Below are 26192 nucleotides of genomic sequence, written 5' to 3'. Positions count from 1 at the left end.
AGAGTCCAGAACTAGAGGGCATACATTTAGGGTGAGAGGGGAAAGATGTAAAAAGGGACCTAAAGGGCAAGGTTTTCACCGCAAAGGTCATGGAGGCTGGTACAATTACATTTAAAAGACATCTGGATGGGTATATGAATAGAGGGATATGGGCCAAGTGCTGGCAAATGGGACTAGATTAATTTAGGATATCTGGTTGGCATGGACGAGTTGGACTAAAGGGTCTGTTTCTATGCTGTACATCTCTATAACTATATGGTTTGAGTGCTCAGTGTTGAAATACCTGGCTCCTACACATTTCACTCACCAACAAATTTAAACTTAGCAATTTTTTCCATGCCAATTTATACTGCAGTTCAGGTATCAATCTAGAGATTGTTACATTTAAACATCTGCATTTTAATTTGTACTTTATTTCCTCAAACTCCTTCTGAAAGACCTCATTTCTAGTTCCCCTTCCATTATAGATTCCTAACTAAATACTCAACAACAATATACTTGGTTTGCTTCTCCAAATCTTCACCAGTTGTATGATTGCTGCTGATTGACACCCTGTTTGTTTCTAATAATTTTTGCAATAATAATCAATGTGCCAGAAAATTACATTGGCTGATGATTTTTTTTAATAGTGTTAATATTGCCTATTGTGACTTGCAACACACACAATTTATTGTAAGGGTTTTTGGCTTTTAAATTAGTAACTTGTGGGTTTTCAGTGAGTATGAGGTTATTCATTGGTAAATATTTTTGTAGCCATGGGTGATTTCTTTTAAAATACAAATTTTGTGAGCTGGGTTTAGAAATAATGTTTTTTTTCTGTAAGTTTGTAGGGCTTTATAACAAGGTGAACAAGCTTCCGTTTAGAATGTCAGAAAGCTTAGAGACAGATGTGTTGTTTTGCGTTTTATTTTGAGTCTTGGAGAGTCCGGTGTAGTCATTTGATGTAGACTTTGTAAAGATCAATGTTCTGGAGAAATGAAGAATATACTGAAACTGGATTACCTAAGAATCTTGCGTTGGCGATAATTCCAAACAGAAGTGTTGGGAATAAAGCCTTGAAGAGATTACTTAAAACCGCAAATGTTTAAACTCAGGTGTCGAATTGATCCAGAAAGAAGCTCTCTGAAGTTCCAGTCTGTAAGTTAGTCAGAAGACGTTCAAAACTATCGATGGTATTAGAGACAGAGACTCTGGTATATAAGTACTGTTTTGGGTACTGTACAAGATGTGTTTTTAATTACTATACCAGGGTGTGTTTTTCATGCTATACAAAAGATACTGTTTCTCTTGTAAATGAGTGATTTGGGATTAATCAGATTATATTTCGACTGTGTTTAAACATCTTTGAAATTATCTTATAAATAGATGGTTTGGATTATTCTATTTTGTCATCATTTATTTTGTTAATAAACTTCTGTTCTATTGTTAAAGCAAAATCTGCAGCATTGCGTGCTTATATTTCACTGTGGGACCCTTTCTTTAAAACCAAAGTAAAATAAATTATGACCTATCAAGCCAGGTTTCAGTCTAGGATCTGACTTGTCCTGTAATAATGTCAGCCAAGATCATTACATACCACATTCATCAACACATGAATATTTAGTGCAAAAGCCATCGACAATATGAATAATTTGAGAATATTTAGTCAATCATGAGTTGTTGAGATTTAAAAAGTACTTTGCAATAGTTCAATCATTTCACAACTTCTATTTGTATAAGACTGCTTGATTAATGATAGCATTAGGTATACAATAACCAGCATAAATTAAAGACAACCATATTTTCATGACATAGTTGTAATTTAATCTGAGAAACTGAACAGTTTCTCTTGAAATTACACGTAAATGAAATAAGAATGCTGGCCACATGCCATTGCAGTGGCTCAGAGCAATCACAGAGCTTATAGTTAAAGTTGGCCACAGTGGACTTTGTGATATAGATGTATCATCTGTTTAGAAAAAAGGTTATAAAGGTGAAAATAACAGACAGAAAAGATGCATAGAAAAGTGAAAGTTGGAAGAGGGAAAGAAAAGAGCAAACATCAAAAGCATTGTGTTTATATATATGTTACTGAGTAAAGTCGACTGTAAATTTATTACTACACCATTTTACTAAGAGAATAAACTTTACCAGAAAAACAAAAATCTTAAACTTGTAGCTTTCTTTTAACACAGGGTGTACTGAGTTATTCAGAGGTGACTTATATTCAACAAACAAACTTACACATCTTTTGTAATTCTGTTACCCTTGGACTTATTTGAAATTGTACTTTAATTTAAAAAAATCAGGTACATTTTGTTATTTTTAACAAAATAACTGTACATGACTGTACATGACTGTTTCAGAAATTTCGACTTGAGTTATGTTGGATTCTTGAATTGAAAAATATTTCAGGAACTACTATGTTTGGCCAGAAGTGTCAATAGGCCCACAAAAATGTGCGGATTTATGATAGAGATGCACACAATAACTTGCACCTCAAAAACATTCCTGTCATCTAGGGTTGCTATAAGTAGCACACGGGCCAGGAAGGTAAGAAATTAAGCATTATGTGACATGGAAATCCTAAACCATCAATTATCTTCTAACAGGTTACATGAAATGATAACAGATGCCCAAAGCCTGTGATAACCATTATCTATGTGGATTCCTAGGGCGATCAAAGAGTCTGCCAAAATTATTTAAATTAGCTGATCTTACAAATTTGCCCAGGGTCAGCGTTGCATTCCCTAAGCAGGAGAATTTTCCATTGTACTAATCTCTACCAGCACATCCAGAGCATTTGATCAATGATCTCTGCACACAAGTCATCTAATATACATTGCACAGCACGTTTTAAATGTATACTATTACTTGACAATGATTTTCTGTATTTAACAGAAGAGAGGCAATTGAGCATGATTACCTTACCTCATTGATTAGGAACTGAAGCTGCAGCACAGCTGCCCCACTTTCATGTTGACAGTAACAATCAACCCCAGGACGACCTAAACTGGTGGAATATGAGTTAAGGAATCTGCTATTCACATGAAAGATACAGTCAGCTTTAAAACAATATTTGGTTAATTTAGCTAATCACTTAAATTAATATTGGTTAAAAATTGCCTCCAATTACAGCTTAAGCTTTTGGATGCATATTTAGTCCATTGATTGAAATATGGAAAACAAGAGCAGGAATAAACCAGTCCATTGAGCTCACTCCCACATTCATCCAGATCATGGTTAATCTTCTATCTTAGCACAATACTTCTACTCTCTAGAAATCTATTTACTTTCTCAAACGTATTTAGTGACTTGGCTTCACAGCATTCCATGGTAGAGAATTCCACAGTTTAACCACCCTGGGTGAAGAAATCTCTTATCAGTCCGAAATGGCCTAATGCATATTCTGAGACTGTGACCCATTGTTTTGGATGCCCCTGCCAGTGGAAATGTCATGCCTGTATCCAGTCTATCCAGCTGTGTCAGAATTTTATACATGCCAATGAGATCCTCTTTCATCCTTCCAAACTCCAGTAAGTATCAGCCTAGTTAATCTAACATCTCTTCATGCAACCTGCCCCAGAAACTTTGCTGCACTCCCTTTAGGCAAACAAATATTTTCTTAGGTAAGGATTCATAAATCCACCAGTTGTAGTCTCACCAAGGTCCTGTATGACTGCAGTACATACTTGCACCAGCACCCAAATCCTCCTGCAATGAATGCCACCATTTCCCATGCTTTCCTATCAAAGTGAATAACTATATACTTTTCCATAATACATTGCATATGTCATTCACCTGCCCACTTAATCAATTTGTTTAAATAACCCTGAAGCCTCTTGACATCCTCCTCACCAATAAAAATTTTACCTTGTTCTGTGTTATCAAAAACATAGAAATCTTACATTTGATCCCCTCATCCAAATTATTGATATATATTCATGGTGAATAGCTGGGGTCCAAGACCTGATTTCCCCTAGTCACCATCTTTCACTCAATAAAAGACCTATTCATTCCCAGTCTATTTTCAGTCTCCTCACCAATTCTCAATCCATGCTAGTACACTACTATAATCTAGTGTTTTTATTTTGCACAATAATATCTTAAATTGGACTTTTTAAGTTTTCAGAAAATCAAATTACAATTACAATTCAGAGCTCTTTCATTCAAATATAATTTAGGACAACTGCCTAAGTCGATGTCAAAAATACTCACGAGTGCAACAAAAAAAAAACTTGCATGCAAAACTCAGTTCAAAAAGAGATAGTGATCTTTCAGTTTTGGGAGCTGAGGTCAAGTCTAGCCCAGACAAATAAAATAAAAGTCTGTTTTAGTTGTAAAGGTTGTACTTGAAGTAAATAAAGAACTGCAGATGCTGAAAATGTGAAACAAAGGAAATGGTGCTGCAGAGAATAATAAGTCTGGCAGGATCTGTAGAGAGAAGACAGAGTTACTATTTTGGGTCCAGTGACCCTTCATCAGAACTGAAGATAGCTGAGGAAGGGTCAAATACACTTAATGAATTGGCCTCCACAGCCCCATGTGGCAATTAGTTCCACAGATTAACCACCCTCTAGCTGAGGACATTCCTCAGTTCTAAAGGGTTGTCCCTTTGCTCTGAGGCTGTGCTTTCAGGTGCTAGTTTCTCCTACTAATGGAAACATCTTTTCCATATCCACTCTATCCAGACGTCTCAGTATTTTGCAAGGCCTCTCAGTATTTGCTAAGTTTCAATTAGATGCCCTCTCATCCTTCCAAACTCCGAGTACAGATCCAGAGTCCTCAACCACTTCTCATATTATAAGTCTTATCCCCAGGATCATTTTTGTAAACCTCCTTTGGACCCCTCTCAGGCCAGCACATCCTTCTTTAAATACAGGGCCCAAAACTACTCTCAATACTCCAAATGTGGTCTGATAAGGGCCTTAAACAGCTTCAGCAGTACACCTCTGCTCTTCTATTTTAGACCTCTTGAAATGAATTCTAACATTGCATTTTCTTTCCTAACTGCCAACTGAATCTGCATGTTAGTCTTAAGAGAATACTGAACTAGGACTCCCAAGTCCCTTTGAGTTTCAGATTTCCAAAGCCTTTCCCCATTTAGAAAATAGTTGATGCCTCTATTATTCCTACCAAAGTACATAACCTCACACTTTCCCACATTGTACTCCATCTTTGCCCACTTTTTTAGCCTGTCCAAGTCCCTCTGCAGATTTTCTGCTTCCGCAACACTACCTTTCTCCCCACCTTTCTTTGTGTCACCTGCAAACTTAGCAAAATTGCCCTCAGTTCCTTGGTCCTGATCATAAATGCATAATATGAATAGTTGTGGTCCCGACACAGGTGCCCATGGAACTTCACTAGTCAATGGCTGTCTTCCTGAAAAATACCCCTTTTTACCCACTCTCTGCTTCTGCCAGTCAGTCATTCCTCTATTCATGCCTCTAAAACCATGGGTTATTTATTTAGCAGTCTCCTATGAGGCAACTTGTCAAAGACCTTCTAGAAATTCAAAAGATCACATCACTGGCTTTCCATTGTCTAATTTGCTTGTTACCTCCTCAAAGAATTCTAACAGATTTGTCAAGCATTTTGCCTTTGACAAAGTCATTGAGAAAGTGAGGACTGCAGATGCTGGAGATCAGAGTCAAAACATGTAGTGTTGGAAAAGTACAGGCAATCAGGTAGCATTTGACAAAGCCATGCTGACTCACCCCTATTTTACCATGCCCTTCAAAGTACTCAGCAATCTCATCCTTAATAATAAACTCTAAAATCTTACCAATGACCAAGATTAGGTTAACCTGTCTTCTATCTCCATCCATTCTTAAACAGGGGTGTAACATTAGCCATTTGTTATTAGCTGCTGATACCTGAAGATAAGATTAAGTACGAAAAGATGAGATGAAATTCTTTCTGACACAGAATTTCTAAAGATTTTGTTACGGAAATTAACAATTTATGCTAAATGGACAAGCTAGCAAATTCATAAGATCTGTCTTCATTGTGCATAACATTAAAATGTGGAATTTATGTTTTAAAAATTGACTAATTTATCTGTCAAGTGTTTAACTTATGTTGATTCTGATTTTATGATAGAGTAGACATCGATGGCATATCATCTGTGAAGCAGAACTTTGATGCAAGGACTTCAATGATTAATCTACAAATGATCCCCTCCCTGGTAGGTACCCTGCTCACAGAATTTATATTTTTTTAAAAATCAATTTAACTAGGCTTTCTTGAGTGAACAGAAGAATGAATTTATTAGTTACTAAGCAAGAGAAGAAATAATAATACAATGCATTCACAGATTAGGAATATGTATGAGTTAAAACAAAGAAATAAAATAAAAAAGATATACAGCTCAGACTCAGTCATTTGTGGTAAGTAAGTGGAAGAACATTGCAGCTATTATAATGGTTATTGCTGGTACCACTGATATTGATAGTCAAATAGTAGGATGAGACATTTGTCACTTTGCAGATCGATTGAAATTAATTTGGCCTGGTATCTTTCAACAGTGGTTGGCTGGCAGCACTTAGAGAGTATCTGTCTTTTTCTGTCCTTTACAAGTATTGCAGCAATGTTTAATAGATGTATTAAATGTGATGACTTTTACAGCAAACTAATCCACACATTCAGCATCAAGTCAATAACAAACAGAGACCAGGTTTGAAGATTGCTTTGACTCATTTTTAATCCGTGCCATTGTGTATTCTTGAAAAAGGAAATCCAACTCTCTCTTGCTCAGACTGTTGTCTGATTTTAACCATTATGTTCACAATCTGAAATACTCAGGGAATTATAGTCTACTTTGCAGTGCATTCCTCCCTTTGTAGTCTTCTTTGACAGCTGCAGATGCGACACTCTGGAGTTCATCTCAAGGAAACTAATCAGAATTATATTTGCAATCCCTTTGGCTATATTAGTCCTCTTTTAAAAAACACTCGTTGGAATTTAAAAGTTTGATATATCCATAGGTGTTAGAAGGTTATGATCCATTGTCATGCCAACATCTAGCTGTTTTTTATGTCAATAATAATTACCAAATATATTTTATTTATATTATGCCAATACTTCAGAAAATGTTCCAAAAATCCAAGAAAAAGTATAGGACTTCAATTTTCCCAATTGACTAACTGGGGTAGTCAGTGTGTGAAAGGTTTACAGAGAGAGGGATTCTTAAAATACTTCTAGAAGAGCTTTCCAGTATGTAGAAGGCTGTACAAGAGAGGGGCACTATCCTGCACTTAATTTTAAGTAATGAAGCTGGGCAAATGTTTTGCAGACAGTGATCATAACTCCATTAGAATTAAGATTGTTATGGAAAGGACAAAGGTGAACCTGAAATCAAGGTTCTAAACTGAGGAAGGTTGATTTTAATAAGATCAGGTACGATTTGGCCATAATGGAATGGGAACATTTACGTTTAGGTAAATGTGACAGAGCAGTGGCATACATTCAAGAAGGAAATAGGGAAAGCACAAGGTCAACATGTTCCAATAAGGACAAAGGGAGGAACCAACAAATCCTGTGAACACTGACTGTCAAGGATACAGGATTGAATAGAGAAAAAAAGGGAGGCTTATCGCAGATACCATGGACTCAAAACAACAGAAGCACCAGAACAGTACAGAATGTGCAAGAGATAATTAAAAAGGAAATCAAGAGAGCAAAAAGGGCACATGAAACAGTAATGGTAGGTAAAATAAAAGAAAATCCTAAATTATTGTACAGATACATAAGGACAAACTGATAACTAGGGAAATAATAGGGCCTATTAAGGACAGTGTTAATTTGTGCATGGAGCCAGAGAACATTGGTAGGGTTCTAAATGGAAATTGTGTCAATATTCACTAATGAGAGGGCTAGACCAGAGCCAATGTGGTCCTGTTATTCAAGAAGGGAGCAAGAGATAAACTAGGAACTAGAACTTGTCAATCTAATGTCAGTGATAAGCAAAACTATTGGAAGCAATTCTGAAGGACAAAATGAATTTGTAAATGGGACAGGCAGGAATTAATCAAGAATAGCCAGCATGGTTTTGTTAAAGGGAGATCATGCCTCACCAATTTGATTGAATTTTTTTTGAAGTGGTGACCAGGTGTGTAGATGAGGGTATGCTTTCGACAAAGTCCATTTGGACTTCAGCAGGACTTTTGATGAGCATTGAAGACTGGTAGCAAGGTAAGAGCCCATAGGATCCAGGAAAATTTGGCAAATTGGATCCAGAATGAGCAGCAGGAAGCATACGATGATGGGCAAGGTATTCTTGTGACTTAAAGCCTGTGTCCAGTAGGTTCCACAGGGATCAGTCTGGGGTCCCTTGCTGTTTGTGGTATACATTAACAATTTAAACTTGAGTGTAGGTAGGTTGAGCAGTAAGTTTGCAGGTGATACAAAAATTGGTGGGGTGGTAAATAGTGAGGACGATGGCCTTAGGTTACAGAAGGATATAGATGAGTTGGTCAGATGGGCTGATCAGTGGCAAATAGAATTCAATCCAGATAAATGTGAGGTGATGCAATCAGTGTAGACAAACAAATCAAGTGAATAAATGATAAATGGTAGGATGCTGAGAAGCACCAAGGATCAGAGGGACCTTGTTGTTCATGTCCACTGCTCCCAAAAGATAGTGAGAGAAGTAGATAAAATGATTAAGGTGGCATTTGGGATATTTGCCTTAATCTGTCAAGGTGTAGAGTTTAAGTGAAGTGATGCTGGAACTGAATGAAATGTTTATTAGACCACAGCTAAAGTATCGTGTGTGGGTCTGGAATCCACATTATAGGAAGGGAGTGATCGTGCTGGACAGTACAGAGGAAATTTAAAAGAATGTTGCCTAGGCTCAAGAGTTTTAGTTATGAAGAAAGATTGGATAGACTAGGGGCTGTTTTACTTCGAACAGAGGACACGATTGGGGGAATTGGGGGGAGGGCCAGATTGAAATACTTGAAAATATTCTGAACATAGACAAGGTAGACAAGAAGAAACCTTTGCCTTTGGTGGAAGGATCAATCACCAGGGACTTAGATTTAAGGTAAGGAACAATGCTTATAGGAGATGTAGTGATTTTTTTCAACCAGACGTAATGAGAACCTGGAATATACTGCCTGAAAAAGTGATAGTGCTATTTAAGAAATATTTAGATTTAGAGGCAATAGCAATAGTTATTTACAACAATAACAAAACTTTGTACCAAGTGCTGGGAAATGGGACCAGAATAGTTAGGTCTTTCTTTTGATTGGTGTAGACTGGATGTGCTGAAGGGCCCTTTACTGTGCTGTAAACCTCCTTGACTCTAATTAATATTGCACCTTATTGGCATCTTTAGCCTTCTGATACTGTGTAAGCTTGATTGGAAATAGTTTGTATCAAAATTATCCTGCAAGATAATGGCTAAGCTTATTAAACCATCACTTCTTGTAAATCACGAAAACTTATGAAAGGGCATTAGGCCATCATTTTTGGCCCTGAAGGGTGCCCTGTTTTCCTCAGGGTCCTCTGAAAGAGGAATGTATCTTAAACAATTTAACAACAGGTTAAGTTAGCCATTTCACTGCTTATTTACAGTAAACATGAGTGGCATTCTCCACTAACATTAGTAATCTTAGAAAATTGCTTTTCACCATACAATTAGTAATATGCTCTATGGTTTGCTGTCAGGTATTTAAGCCATTTGTTCCAGTGACTAATAGATCATATCAATCAACACATTCCTTCGATTGCCCTCAACCAGCAGCGTGACAAACACATTCAACAAAGCCTATGTTTGCAATACTCAAAACAGTATGTCCAACAGCAGAAATGATTTTGCAATTGGACAAAAATAAAAATCCTGACACTGCTAAGGATTACATTAGAAATCAATTTCAGATTGTTTGTTAGGCTTGCAGTAAAATTTGAAACAAAACAGAAGTTGCTGGAAAAGCTCAGCAGGTCAGGCATCTTCTATGAAGTGAGTCAAAGTTAACATTTTTGTTCCTCAGAAGTAAGATTTGCAGTAAGATTCATTTGCTCATGCTAAAAGCTATATAAATTCACATACAGGTCAATGTCCTTTGCAGACAAAAGGAATATGTTCATATAACTGTTGCACCTTTTTCAATGATCAAAGGGTTTTTGAGAAACAAACAATCCCCATTGCATTCCTCATGCAATGCCCTGACCAGTCAGAGTCTACCTGCTTGGTTTGAGTGCAATCAGCTAATTAAGATTGGCTGTTAACAATTCCTGTTGCACTTACATGCCAACTGTGGTCTAATCAATCAGCACCCTTTTCTATTGCTGTATAAGTTATTGTACTCTTTTTAGGTTTTTTTTGCATCCCAATTCTGCAAGATGCAAAGCTTCAGCTTTGTCTCTTTTTCGTAATGTCTAACATTATACTTAATTCTTCATTACATTTGGATCCTTGAATCATGCTCCTAGCTTACTGTCCTCTCATTAAAATATTTTAAACTGTGTCAGAAGCACATTATAATAATTTATTTACATTTGTTCTACAATGTATCAGCATGCTTGCAGTTAGAAGCACTTATTCATCTCAATGGTCCAAAACATTCTATCAAAATAATGGGGGAGGGGTGAGCACAAAAGCTCTCTCTGTTATTTAAATGTAAATGGCATGGAGAATTAAAACAGGGTGGATATTCAAAAAAATGCAGAAACCAAAATGTTGTGAGTTGAGGTGCGTCTTTCCATCTTCAGTTTTATTGACAAAATGGCATAATAATTATTAACTACTGCCCGCTTAGTTCCCTGCAATGAAAATCATTACTTCATAATTCTCAGGTATAAACTGATTGAATTTCTTTTACAAAACATTTTGTCTTCATTTCCTCATTCTTGATCCATTTTCCCCTCTAATGTTCTTTCTGTACCAAATTTTATTTTTAAATCACTTAAAAATTATGCAGCCTTGTTCTGACTCTGCAGAGAATTTCAGAATCCTTCAATCACATTGGTCAAGCAGATACACAGAAGCTTGCCTGTTCACTTACATTTCAAAGTGAGATATTTTTGCTCCAATAGGTATGGTGGGGAGTTAATAGTGAGTAGTTGTATTAAGTATGTACTACAGTTTTATAACATTTTTAGATACACTGACCTTTTGACATTTCATAAAAATTGGTAACGGATCTTTGACACAATATAGACATAGAACATAGAACAGTACAGCACAGAACAGGCCCTTCAGCCCACGATGTTGTGCCGACCACTGATCCTCATGTATGCACCCGCAAATTTCTGTGACCATATGCATGTCCAGTAGTCTCTTAAATGTCCCCAATGACCTTGCTTCCACAACCGATGCTGGCAACGCATTCCATCCTCTCACAACTCTCTGTGTAAAGAACCCGCCTCTGACATCCCCTCTATACTTTCCTCCAACCAGCTTAAAACTATGACCCCTCGTGTTAGTCATTTCTGCCCTGGGAAATAGTTTCTGGCTATCGACTCTATCTATGCCTCTCATTATCTTGTATACCTCAATTAGGTCCCCTCTCCTCCTCCTTTTCTCCAATGAAAAAAGTCCGAGCTCAGTCAACTTCTCTTCATAAGATAAGCCCTCCAGTCCAGGCAGCATCCTGGTAAACCTCCTCTGAACCCTCTCCAAAGCATCCACATCTTTCCTATAATAGGGCGAGCAGAACTGGACGCAGTATTCCAAGTGTGGTCTAACCAAGGTTTTATAGAGCTGCAACAAGATCTCACGACTCTTAAACTCAATCCCCCTGTTGACTCTTAAACTCAATCCCCCTGTTAATGAAAGCCAAAACACCATACACTTTCTTAACAACCCTGCTTTGCACATATCCACTGCAATTTTTATTACCTGCTTTATTTCTAATTCTATGACAGCAAAATCATGTCAGAAATGAATGAAGACAATCTTAACACTGACATCAAAGCTAAAACTTCAGCAATTTCACAACTGCAATTTCATTTCCAATCTAAGATGCTTCACATTCTAAAGGGTTGAGGAAATATAACCTGCTAAACAAAACTTGAAAGGAGATCTGGCAAAGCATCAATGATGTTTAAACACTCCTCTTGTCATATTTGAACTACTGTTACAGTACAAAATGACTAACCAACTTGGACAGCAAAAGCAAGTTAAAGATGATTATTTTCTTTTTGTCAAGATACAAATATTGATGACAGCACAAAGCTTTCTTTCAAAATTATTAAAGGGCATTTATTTAATACATTTAAACTGTATATCTAGAATTAGAGGTCATAAAAGCTTGAAAGTTCTTCCTTTGTGTTCTGCTCTGCCTCCATCCCTCCCATGGCCTCTGCCAGATTATTATTTAAAAAATTAAGTTTTCATTCCTCAGGCTATCTTGCTTCATCATCAGAAAAGCTAATTTGGGATGGTACAATTTTGTTTTAAAAAAACTTTTTGCCTTCAACAATATATATTGTTGATCCATGTGCATGAGCCTCTTAGACTTAGCAATTTGCAGCTTCTTAGTGGGATCAGCACCATGTGAGTAATAGCATTCAATTTAATTTCTTCACCTTCTGCTCAAGTGGAATATGTTGCAATGTCCAAATCAGTTACTTCCTGGCCCTCTAGGACACCTATTTAAAAAGCTTATTATTTGTTCTCCTCTCTTCATCTGTTTGCTTTTCCTCCATACATTCTCTTTCCTTCCACCCTCCCTTGCTCACCACTATGTTTTTGTCATGCTTCTTCCCTTTCCATGAATCTAATTCTCTTTTTTCATTTATTTTTCTTCCCTTCTCCATTTCATCTCAACACACCCCTCTTCCGCACTACCATAGACACTTTCCCTTCCTCCTCATCATCACCTTTCTAAATCTCCTTTTTTCCCTCCTTTCCATCTGATATACCATTCCTCCCCTTTACTTTCCCACAACTTATTCATTCATTCTCTCTTCCTTCCCTTCAGTTATTCTTAACTACAACACAAATAGATCATTCAGCCCAACAAATATATGTCAGTGTTTATCACCTTAAGTGAGCCAGAGTGCTAGATACATTTACCTGTTAAATATCCATTTCCTTGACTACCACTCCATCTATCCAACTGCCCAAACTAGTCTTGAATGCCGACAGGAGGCATATTTAAAATGAAGGAACAAGTGAGTGTGGGTGAAAGTTGGGGATTCCAGTGTTTCCCACAGAAAACTATTTATTGGATACATTGTGTTCTGCCCCATCATCCAAGTTAATAATTTAGATTATAAACACTTGAGGTAATAGGAATGATTTTGTAGCACTCCACCAGTTACATTTTTCCAATCTAAAGTTGACGTCATGTATTTTGTGTGTTAGCCAATTCTCAATCCATGCTAGTACATTGTTACCCCAAGTCTGTGAGCTCCTATCTTCTACAAGAACCTATTATGTGGCATCTTATTAAATGCCTTCTAAAAATCCAAATACACTGCATCCACCAGTTCCCCTTTCTCAAGTCTGTTGGTTATATCCTAAAAGCGCTCCAGCAATATTGTCAAACATTATTCCCTTTCAAAACAAAACAGGTTGACCATGTTTGATTATGCTAAGCTTTTCTTCATGCACTGTTATTTCTTCCTTAACAATGGATTCTAGCATTTTCCCAATGATAGATGTTTGGCAAACTAGCCTACAGTTTCCTGTTTTTTGTACTCCTCGCTTCTTGAATAGGGACATCAGATTAATAACATTTCAATCCTCTGGAACCTTCTCCAGAATACACTTAGTTCTGAAGTACAATGATTAATACCTTCACTATTTCTGCAGCCATTTTCGTGGAAACCCTTGAAAGTAGGTCTCAGGTCCTAGTAACTTGCTTGCCTTTAATCTCATTAATTTGTCAAATAGTTTGTCACTTGTGATAGATATTGTTGTAAGTTCTTTCCTCTCATCAGCACCTTGCTTATCTGAAATGTTTATTGTGTCATCCACCATTAAGGCAGATGTCAAATATTGGGTTTAACTTTTCTGACATTTCCCTATTTGGGGGCGGCACGGTGGCACAGTGGTTAGCACTGCTGCCTCACAGCGCCAGAGACCCGGGTTCAATTCCCGACTCAGGCGACTGACTGTGTGGAGTTTGCACATTCTCCCCGTGTCTGCGTGGGTTTCCTCCGGGTGCTCCGGTTTCCTCCCACAGTCCAAAGATGTGCAGGTCAGGTGAATTGGCCATACTAAATTGCCCGTAGTGTTAGGTTAAAGGGGTAAATGTAGGGGTATGGGTGGGTTGCGCTTCGGCGGGTCGGTGTGGACTTGTTGGGCCGAAGGGCCTGTTTCCACACTGTAAGTAATCTAATCTAATCTATTCTCCATTATCAATTCCTCAGTTAAGTCCTCCAAGGGTCACACGCTCAAATTAACTTTTTTTTATATACTCACAGAAATGCTTTACTATTTGTTTTTATATTGCTTGTCAATTTATTTTCATTATCAATTTTCTCATTCTTTATTAGTTTTTTTAGATATCAGCTGCTAGTTTTTTTTTAAAATTCCCAATCCTCTGGCCTACCACTAGATTCTGCAAGTTTGTATGCCTTAGTTTATGATTGCACACACACCCCTGCCCAAGCCCCCCCACCCCCACTTTTCTGCCTTTGTAACCTTATTTGTTAATTCTCATCAAGACTTTTTTTGACTGGAATAAATTTTTGCTGGGCATTAGAAACACATTGGTAAAATATTTGCCAATGCTCATCGACTAATTTCCCCGTTGGCCCATTTTCCCAGGCGGCTTTAGACAACTTTCTCTTCATACCTCTGTATTAACCTTATTTAAATTGAGGACACTGATTTGAGACTCGAGTTACTGTCCCTCAAATTGAATTTGAAATTCCACTATATTCTGTTGCTACCTCCTAAATGATCCTTAGCTATGAAATCTCTTCTTATTAAGCCTACCTCATTACATTTTACTAGATCTAAAAGAGCCTGTTCCTGCTTAGAGAAACAAGCCCTGGTGCGTCTACAAATTCACCGTCCACTTTATCCTTGTTCATAAGATTTGTCCATTCAATATGCAGATTGGGGCACTCATGACAACTGTAGTGCCCTTCTAACATGCATCCATTATTTCCTGATGTACATTTTGTTCCATAGTAAGGCAACTCTTTGAGGGGCTACAGATGACTCTTACTCATGATTTCTTTCCTTTGCCATTCCTAATTTCTGCCAACCCTGATTCCACATCATGATGAAATGCACCTTTAGCATTCTTACTACCGTACTGGTATCTTCCTTTATTTAATAAACACTCCACCTCCTTTTCCTTTTTGCTTATTCTTCTGGAATATTTAATATTAAATTCTTAAGTTTTCACTTTTTATCATTATTATTTTCGCTCTTTTGAATTTCTGGTGCACTCTCCTGCTCATACTTTCTGTCCCTTTCTGTCACATTTGACCTCTAAAAAACAAATTGCTGGAGAAACTCAGCAGGTCTGGCAGCATCTGTGGGGAGACAACAGAGTTAACATTTCGAGTCCATTGACCCTTCTTCAGAACTAGAAGCAGCTAGGAAAAAATGATGTTTATAGAATGGCAGCTAACTGGAAATGTGGTCTCATTTTTGCAGGCATAACATAGGTGTTCTGCAAAGCTGGCACCCAGTCTGTGTTTAATTTCCTTAGTATAGAGAAGACTATACTGTGAACAGTTTATACAGTAGAGTGGATTGAATGAAGTGCACGTAAATCAATGCTTCACCTAGAAGGTGTGTCTGGGGCCTTGGATGGTGAGGAGAGAGAGAGGAGTTAATGAGTAGGTGTTGCATCTTCTGCAATTGCATGAAAAGGTGATGTGGGGAGCTGTTGGGAGTGGAGGAGGAGTGAACCAGATTATCCTAAAGGGAAAAGTCCTTGCAGAAGGCTGACTGGGGAATAGAGGGAATGTGTGTTTGGTGGTGGTATCCCACTGCAGGTGGCAGAAATGGTGGCTTATGGTCCTTTGGATGCAGAGGTTGGTGGGATGGAAAGTAAGGACAATGGGGACACTTTGTCCTTAGGCGGGAAGGGAAGGGGTGAGGACAGAATTGTTGGAAATGGGTCGGCCACAACTGAGGAAATGTAGACCAGGGGGAATCCTTGGTTGAGGAAAAAAGTAGACATTTTTGAGATTCCCCTTGTAGAATGTAGAACCATCAGACCAAATGTGTTGGAGATGGATAAATTGCAAGTATGGAATGGGGCTCTTAAAGCAAGCAGGATGCAAGTCAACATAACTATCAGGGGGTTTGTAATGGATATCGGTGGCCAGCTTTTACCTCAAGAAAACAGAAATGTCAAGGAAAGGAAGAGATAAGTCAGAAATGAACCAGGTGATGGTGAAGGAAGGATGGAAATTGAAAAAGGAGAAATTGTTCAAAGTGAGGATGAGCTTGGCCAGGTATGGGAGGGTAGTGATGGAGGATGGGGACAGCTCAGGTCTTCTTTCAAGGAAGAAGCAGAAAGCGCTCAAACCATTCTGATGAGGGATGTACACACAGAGGAATTACATACCTATTTGTGAAGCGAAAGTGGCTGGTGCAAGCAAACTGGAAATTTTGAAACCGAGAAAGCATCAGTAGAATCACAAATCTAAGTGGGAAGAAAAATTTCAAGTCACGGTAGAAAGAAATTAGTTTTCCATAGTTCTCACTACAGCTGCTGCCAGATTTGTATTTAAACTGAGAGGGTGCTGTGATGTGCACAGCAGAATGTAGGCGAATGTCACTTTTTCACATTAAAATGTTCCTACAATGAGAGCAAGAACATGGCTTAATGCTGTTGCTGACCTCCTGGGTCACCCTATCAGCCACACTTTCTTAGCAGCTAGCTCTTATTACTGAGGGGAAAAGGTCTCTTTCTGGCTCCACACTGACTCCAACAAGAGACCAAGTGAGACACCATTGAAAGATGTAAAAAAGGAAGACTTGCACTTACATCACACCTTTCACAGCCTCAGGTTGTCACAAATGCTTTCCTTTATTGGTCAGAGCATTGAGTATAGGAGTTGGGAGGTCATGTTGCAGCTGTGCAGGACGTTGGTTAGGCTACTTTAGAATATTGCGTGCATTTCTGGTCTCCTTCCTATCGGAAGGATATGTGAAACTTGAAAGGGTTCAGAAAAGATTTACAAGGATATTGCCAGGTTGGAGAATTTGAGCTATAGGGAGAGGCTGAATAGGCTGGGGGCTGTTTTCCCTGGAGCATCAAAGGCGGACGGGTCACCTCATAGAGGTTTACAAAATCATGAGGGGCATGGATAGGATAAATAGACAAAGTCTTTTCCCTGGGGCGGGAGAGTCCAGAACTGGAGCGCATAGATTTAGGGCGAGAGAGGAAAGATATAAAAGGTACCTAAGGGCAACGTTTTCATGCAGAGGGTGGTGCATGTATGGAATTAGCTGCCAGAGGAAGTGGCAGAGGCTGGTACAATTGCAACATTTAAAAGGCATCTGGGCGGGTATATGAATAGGAAGGATTCAGAGGGATGTGGGCCAATTGCTGGCAAATGGGACTAGCTTAGGTTGGGATATCTGGTTGGCATGGACAAGTTGGACCGAAGGGTCTGTTTATGTGCTGTACATTTCTATGTCTCTATGACTAAGTACTTTACATTCAATTATATATTTTAAAACATAATCACTTGTTCTAACGAAGAACAATGGTCATGTGGAATGACGAAGTAGCATTTAATCATTTTGATATCATTCTTATGCCTTTCTTGGCAACTCGCACTACCTGCAAATGTCAGAGTTTATCTTACTGGATATAAAGATTGTGCCATGCTAGTCCTTGTTCTGCTGCACAAAGAAATGACAGAATTTGAAAGATAATGAGTTAACTAAATTAAAAGACACTGATAGATGTACTGAGTGTTCTTCTAGTTGTGGGATCCCTTTGTGTTTCCTGATTTATAGGGGACAGAGCCTCTGTGTAAACCAGTAGGTTTTAATTCTGGAAATGGATCCTATAGCCTTATAACTCTGAAATTAGATAATTTCTGGTCTCTATAAATTTCTAACTCATACCCATGCCCCTTCTGACTCCTGGACTGCTAGAAACCACCATTCTTTCATAATTTTATGCACTTCTACAATAATATTCAACATTTTGCATATTTTAAGATTGTATATTGGTTGATCATTATCTATTTAATTTCCTATCCAACATGAGATGCTCCCCTTAATGTTCAATGAGTTCACAGTTCCAAATCCCTTTCCAAATCCCTTGTGGTTACCAATCAGCACTGTAACAGACTACTGCTGTTCAGAGGATAATTACTACTACTGTTTTTAATAATCAAAATATACCACCTCATATTTACAGACATTAAATTCTGTCATTTATAAGTAAGCCCATTCTTATCAGTATTCAACTGTAGCTCTTTTTTGGTCTGCTAATGAATATTGCATACTTAGAAATCAGCTTCAAATTTCAACATACTTCCCACTAAAGGATCATATCCAAATCATTATCATGTGCAGTAAAAAGTAGCCCCTGTATTGAGCACTGAGCCATCACTTGCTACTTCCAAAAATTCTTTGAAAAAGTCATTAATTTCTATTTTGTTTTTTTTTCCATAATAGCCAGTTTTTTTTTCACAGCCCCTCAATTCAGATTCTTGAATTTTACAATCTGTGACATGTTCTCCTCGTGCAGGTCTGGTACCTCCTCAAGGTTGACAAGCAGGAGGCTGTAAGAATGCAGCAAGCCAGACATCATCAGGAGGTGGATAAGTCAACATTTTCGGTGTAATCCTTCTTCAGGACTGGGGTTGGGTGTAAGAGGAGCTGCAGATTAAGGGGTTGGCAGGAGCAGGGTGGTGAAGTGGGGATAGGTCAATACAGTCAGAGGGTACGACTTGGTTGGTCAATGGGATAAATGAATCTGGTAGGTGGCTGCGAGGAGTGGAAAGGAGAGGGAGGAGTTGGGAAGGGAGTCAGGGTAAGGGAAGGGAGATTATTTGAAATTGGTGAATTCCATGTTGAGTCTTCTGGGCTGGAGGCTGCCCAGGTGGAAGATGAAGTGTTGTTCCTCCAACTTGCGGTTTGGTTCGTTGTGGCAATGGAGGAGGCCAAAAATGATCATGTAAGAAGGGGAGTGGAAAGGCGAATAAAAATGGACAGTGACTTGGAGGTCCAGTTGGCCCCTGCAGGCCTGGCTGAGATGCTCAGTGAACCATTCCCAAAGTTTACGCTCAGTCTCCCCGATGTAAAGAACATCACATTGGAAGCACCAGATGCAGTAAACTAGGTTGGAAGAGAGGCAGGTGAACCTCTGTCTCACCTGGAAGGACTGCTTGGGGCCCTGGATGGAGATGAGGGGGATGGTGTGTCGGCAGGCTTTACATCTTTTCTGTTTGTAGAGGAAGGTACCTGGAGGTTCAGGTGAGGGGGCGGCACAAACTAAGGACTGGTGGAGGGAACTGTCTTTACGGAAGGCAGGGAGGGGTGGGCAGGGCAAGATGTTCTTGGTGATGGGGTCGAGTTGGAGTTGGCATAAATGTTTAAGGATGATGAGTTGAATGCGGAGACTGGTAGGGTGGTAGGCAAGGACAAGGGGGACTCTGTCTTTATGGCATTTCGAGGGAGGGTTTAGGGCAGTGGAACGGGGAATGGAGGTGGTGCAGTGGAGGGATGTCTGGGTGACAGAGGGGAGGAAAGCACGTTGTTCGAAATAGATAGACATCTGGGATGCTTGGGAGTGGAATGTCTCCTTGTCCGAGCAGATACGGCAGAGGTGCAGGAATTGGGAGAATGGGATGGAGTTCTTGCAGGATATATGGTGTTCTCTACATTGGGGAGACCAAACATAAACTTAGAGAATGGTTTGCCAAGCATCTCAGCCAGGCCTGCAGGGACCAACTAGACCCCCCCAGCCATCGCCCATTTTAATTCCCCTTCCCACTCCCTTTCCAACATGACCATACTGGCCTCCTGCATCGCCACAATGAACCAAACCACAAATTTGAGGAACAACACCTCCTCTTCGGCCTGGGCAGCCTACAGCCCGGAGGATTCAACATGGAGTTCTTCAATTTCGAATAACCTCCCTTCCCTGCCAACTACCCATCCCATCCACCTACCAGATTCATTCCTCCCATTGTCCAACCAGGTCGTACCCTCTGCCTGTCTTCACCTATCCCCACTTCACCACACTTCCCCTCCACCCTCTTTATCTGCAGCTCCCCTTATACCCAACCCCAGTCCTGAAAAAAGATTACACCTGAAACATCGACTTGTCCACCTCCTGATGCGGTCTGGTTTGCCGTGTTCTTCCAGCCTCCTGCTTGTCTACTTTGGATTCCAGCATCTGCAGTTTTTTTTACTCTAATTCATCCTCAAAGCATCCTATGAGGTTGACCAAGTCAAATCTTTTCTTTTTGAAATCTGTGCTTTATACTTTTATTTACTTCTCTTCATTCAGTTACATGGTATATCCATCCTTAATTAGGAACTCAATTTTACTCCAAAGATATTAAATTAATTGACCTGTAATTGTCTGCATTAACTCTGACTCTCTTTTGAAAAATGTATATTACATTGGACACTCTCCAATGCTCTGGCACACATCCATCGAGTCATAAAAGTGTAATTGTTGGGACCTTGTCAAATTCTTCTTTAAATTTCTCTTAGGATTTTAGGATGTACTCAATTAAACTCTGGATTCCTTCAGCCTAATTAATCACAGCATCACAGAAGCACAGATTTGTTACAGCACTGAAGGAGGCATTTAGCCCATTGCACCATCTCTGGCTTGTTAAATGAGCATCATTTCCTAGTGCCTTTTTCCTGCTTTCCCAATACCCTCGCATCTTATTTTTATCCAAATAATCATTAAATGCCTCAATTGAATCTGCCTTCAAAATATGCCCACGTTTTCATGTTATTTTCATAACACTGCTAATTGCAAAAATCTCTGGGAACTCTGTCAACCATGGTTCCATTTTCTATAACTCCAGTGTTGATTTTGGCCAATCATGTTAAAATTTTTGAAACATCCCATTACAACATCCCTAATGATAGATTTTGGCTTTCCCACTTTTCAGAATAGTAACATTTAAGATACACAGCCTGTCAATATTAGTACTGCATTACAAAGTGCATCACTTCATATTTTCTGTATGAAGTTCACGGTCACGATCTCCCCATTTCACCATCCTGAAGCATAAAATATCCTCATATGATCTATTACTTTGTCAAATTTCACAATGAATGCAAATTTATGCTATTTCCTGTGTCCAAATCTGGCTTGTTTTTAAAAACTGTAAAGAGCAATGAACAACAATTGACCCCTGAGAATGCCACTACAAATAACCAGTCTGAAAAACACACATCCAGAATTATTCTCTGCTTTCTGAACCAATTTTGTATTCATACTGCCACTTTCTACTTATTCCATAGAATCATACAGTACAGAAGAGGCCTATAGAGCGCACTAACAAACAAATACTCTAAATCGACACTTTCCAGATATGGCCCATAGTCTTGACTGTTATGACATTTCAAGTGCTCATCCAAGTACTTTGTCAAAGTTTTGAGGTTTCCTATCTCAACTACCCTCCTAAACAATACAGTCCAGACCCCCAACACTCTCTGGGTGAAAATAGTTTTTCCCCACATCCCCTCTAAATGTCCTGCCTTTCATCTTCAAATTGTGCCCCCTTGTTATTGACCCTTCAACTAAGGGGAATAGCTGCTTTCTATCCACCCTGTCTATGCCCCTAATAATCTTATACACCTCTATCAGGTCCCCTCTCAGCCTTCTCTGCTCTAAATAAAACAACTTAAGCTTATCCAGCCTCTCTTCATAGAGAAACTGCTCTATATCAAACAAGATCCTGGTGAATCTCCTTTGCACGTTCTCCAGTGTAATGACATCCTTCCCATGGTGCAGTGACCAAAACTGCATGCAGCACTTCAGCTGTGGCCTAACCAAAATCCTATACAGCTCCAACACAGCCTCTCTCCTCTTATAATCTCTGTCATGACTGATAAAAGCAAGTGTCCTGTATGCCTTCTTAACTACCCTATTAATCTGAGTTGCCGCCTCAGGGGTCTGGACAAGCATCCCAAAATTGCACTGTTCCTCTGAACTTCTTACTATCTTGCAATTCATTAAGTACTCCCTTGTCTTCTTACTTCTTCCAAAATGCATCATCTCACACTTGTTGTTATATTCCATCTGTCCATCTAACCATTCCATTTATATCGTCCTGTAACCCAAGACTTTCTTACTCACCTGACCAATCTTTGTGTCATTTACCAAGTCAACTTGTGTCAGCTTGCCAAGTTATCCTTGATCCCATGTGTTTTTACCTTCTTTATCAGTCTCCCATGTGAGATCTTATTAAAGGCTGTGCTGAAATCCAGATAAGCTACATCCACTGAACTGCATTATCTATACACCTGGTCACTTTGTTGAAAAGTTCAATCAAATTTGTTAGCCTGACCTCCCTCTGACAAAGCTGACTACCTCTGATCAAATCTAGCCTCTTCAAACGGAGATCAATTCTTTCCTTCAGAATTTTCTCCAATCATTTCCCTATCACTGATGTGAGACTCTGGCCTATAATTCCTTGGTTTATCTCTATCTTGAAAAGTAGAATCACATTAGCTGTCCTCTAGTCTTTTTGTCACCCATCTTGTGGCCAGAGGGGAATTGAAAATTTGTGTCAGGAACACTGCAATTTTTTCCTTCATTTCCCACAGCAGCCTGGACCTGGGGATTTGTTCATTTTTAAGCCAGTTAAAACATCCAATACCTCCTCATTTCCAACAAGAACATCACTGACCCTCTTCTCGAATTCTGCACCCACATCTACCTTCTCCAAAGTGAAAATAAAAGCAAAGTACTCATTTAACACCCTACCAATGTCCTCAGCTCCACACACAGATCACTCCTTTGGTCCCTATTGAGACCTAATCTTTTCCTGATTATCCTCTTCCCCTTGATATACTTATAGAATATCTAGGAATTCTCCTTAATCTTAACCACCAGTACTTTTTCAAGGCCCCTTTCTCTCCAAATTGCTTTTTTTAGGTTTACCTCTGTATTTTCTATACCTCACAAAGGCTTGCAAAGATTTACTCCCTTTGCACTTATAAAAAGCTTCTCTTTTCCTTCCGATCATTCCTGAATATCTCTAGACATCCAGGGTTCTCTGGGCTTGTTGCTCTACATTTCAACCTAAACAGAACATATTAGGTCTGTACTCCTACTAATTTCTTTTGAAAGCCCTGCACTGTTCTGCTGTAGATTTACACAGAAGTGTGGAGCTCACATTTTTGTAATTGGGAGCACTTTCTGCACATGTAGTCATCTACGATGCTGATAAGGTTCGTGACTTCCCGTGTATGACGGGTCACACATTCCACTTGGGTAATCTCACCTTAAACTTGAATTTACTTCATCTTACTAACTTTTCTAATTACTTAATCTTAAAGATTTTTCCTTTAAACTTAACTTTAATCAACTTTTCTTGTTCTCTGAAGACAAGCAGGAGGCTGGAAGAACATAGCAAGCCTGAAGAAGGGTTACACCTGAAACGTTGACTTCTCCATCTCCTGATGCTGCCTGGCTTGCTGTGTTCTTCAGCCTCCTGCTTGTCTATCTTGGATTCCAGCATATGCAGTTTTTTTTTGTCTCTTTTCTTATTCTCTGGCACTTTTCAGTTAATCACTTAATGATCTCCCAGCTCTTAGGCCTTGGACTGCTCTTGCTTTCACTGATCTGTGAAAGTACTTAGCACAACAAGACAGCAAAAAAAAATCCTTGCCCAATTCATCTCACTCCCAGACTTACCAAACTGCCAACTGGTGGGTGCTAGAGCTATTTAATGCTCTCTGCCTCAGCCATTTCAGGAACTGGTTTAAAACCAGATTAATTGGTCGCCTCCATTAACTATCCACGCTACAGAAGCCCAGTTAGGAGAGATTGTTTTTACTTTCCTTCGCTCTAAAAGAGTTAACTGTTTAGCCTTTAATTAAACCCTATGAAAATTGATACTATCAAAGAGCGAGCAGCAATCAGTACTTGAATCTAAGGCAAGAAAGTAACTCAAACTCCAACACTTTTGAAACTGCCACACTCCACTCACTACAGATTGCACTCTGATTTCCATGGGCTTTAATCTTCGTTGCGATTTTGTCTTTCGAGAAACCATAAATCTGAAATGTTAACTGGTTCTCTTGCCACAGAATCAGCCAACCCTGAGAGTTTACAGAATTTTCTGATTTTGTTTCAGATTTCCAGCATTTGTAATATATTGCTTTCCACTGCACTGTCTTGAGTAACTTTACATGTTCCCATACCAAAGAAGGGAAAGTGAGGACTGCAGATGCTGGAGATCAGAGCTGAAAATGTGTTGCTGGAAAAGCGCAGCGGGTCAGGCAGCATCCAAGGAACAGGAGAATCGACGTTTCGGGCATAAGCCCTTCTTCAGGCTTATGCCTGAAACATCGATTCTCCTGTTCCTTGGATGCTGCCTGACCCGCTGCGCTTTTCCAGCAACACATTTTCAGCCCATACCAAAGAATTCACATCAAATTAATCTCAGAGGACTAATCTTTGATAAATCCAGGTTCTTGTTGATAATTCATATTTGTCCCCGATAATGGTTTCCAACAACATTCACCGCCTTCCCTAACCAATATATATAATTTGCTTGGTTTATCTTTAACATGTTTCTGAATATTGGTATGGCAACCCTCCAGTCCCTTAGCACTACCTTGCTTCCATTGAAAATGTAATGATTATGACTGATGCCTCTATTGTTTGCGTCCAGGCTTCTTTCAGCAACCAAGGATGCATTCCATCTACACCAGGCGACTTTTATGCCAAAAACATTATGAACATATCAACATACAAATGTGAAACAGAAATAGACCACAGGTTTCAAGCCTGTTCCAACATTTAATAAGACCATGGTTGATCTGATTTTAACCTTAACTTCAGATTACTGACTACTCTGGATAAACTTTCACCTCTTCATTTATCAAGATCATATTTGCTTCTACCTTAAAAATATTCAAAAGTACTGTTCTCCATTGTGAGGTAGAGAGTGAGTAAGGAAACTCCAAAGACTCATGATCCGCAGAGGAAAAACAAATCCCTTTTTTTCCTCTCTAAAATGGCTGGCCCTTATGTTTAACCAGTGAACCAACATTCTAGATTCTCCTACCAAAGAAAATATCTTTTCCTTACCTACCCTGACAAATCTCCTCAGGATGTTGTATTGTCAATCAAGTCACCTTTTGCGCTCTTAACTCCCAGGACAAAAGCCTAGCCTATCTTGTGTTCCCTCATAAAACAACCTTCTCATTCCAAGTGTTTGCCTAGAGTGCAAAATACCTCCAACACATTTGCACTCTTCCTCAAAATTGGGGAAATCGAGACTGCACACAGTACTCCATGTATGCTCTCACTGTATCACTAAAGCATAGCTTCTTTCATTTGTAACCAACACTCCTTGCAAAATAAAACCAATAACACTATTTTTGGTTTCACAGATACCTTTTGTACTTGTATACCTTTCTCGTGCATTTCATGCACTTGGACACCAGCTTCCTCTGCATCGCGGAGCACTACAACCTCTGAGTTGTTTTCATTCTTAATTAACAAATTTGACATAACAAAGTATATTTTTTCCTATAAATATTGTTGAGGGGGCGAAGGATGTCAGAGTTGCCATATTTTATAAGAAACATTGAATCAAGACCAGCTCTGACTGTAAAGAAGCTGTAAAAGATCCCATGGCACAACATGGATGACAAGAGAGCTATCCTACTGTATCCTACTAACTTTTATTCCTCAATCTATATTATAAAATAGATTCTCTGGTTATTTTAAAAAATAAATCTGGAATTAAGAATCTACTGATGACCGTGAAATCATTATCGATTGTCAGAAAAACCAATCTGCTTCACTAATGTCCTTCAGGGAAAGAAATTTGCCATCCTCACCTGGTCTAGCCTACATGTGACTCCAGACACACAACTATGTGGTTGACTCTCAATTGCCCTCTAAAATTGCCTAGCAAACCAATCAGTTGTACCAATTGCTACAAAGTCTCAAAGGAACAAAATGAGATGGATTATCTGGCATCTACCTAGGCACCAGAAAAAGCAACGGCAGAAACAGCTCTGTCGATCCTGCAAAGTCCTCCTCACGAGCATCTGGGGGCTAGTGTCAAAATTGGGAGAGCTGTCTCACACACTAGTCAAGCAAAAGCTTGTC

General features: G+C 39.1%; 1 protein-coding gene across 1 annotated transcript in view; it reads right to left on the bottom strand.

Annotated features, from left to right (window-relative positions):
- Positions 1-26192, bottom strand: part of stxbp5l (syntaxin binding protein 5L) — a 546595-nt gene that overhangs the window by 407724 nt on the left and 112679 nt on the right. The window contains exon 3 of the mRNA XM_043700990.1: positions 2911-2992. Coding sequence (XP_043556925.1) covers positions 2911-2992 — 82 coding nt within the window. The remainder of the gene's footprint in view (positions 1-2910; positions 2993-26192) is intronic.

The sequence above is a fragment of the Chiloscyllium plagiosum genome, chromosome 12, assembly GCF_004010195.1.
Source record: "Chiloscyllium plagiosum isolate BGI_BamShark_2017 chromosome 12, ASM401019v2, whole genome shotgun sequence".
Taxonomy (NCBI): domain Eukaryota; kingdom Metazoa; phylum Chordata; class Chondrichthyes; order Orectolobiformes; family Hemiscylliidae; genus Chiloscyllium; species Chiloscyllium plagiosum.
Note: the sequence above shows the minus strand (reverse complement) of the source record. Positions and strands in the feature narration are given on the sequence as shown.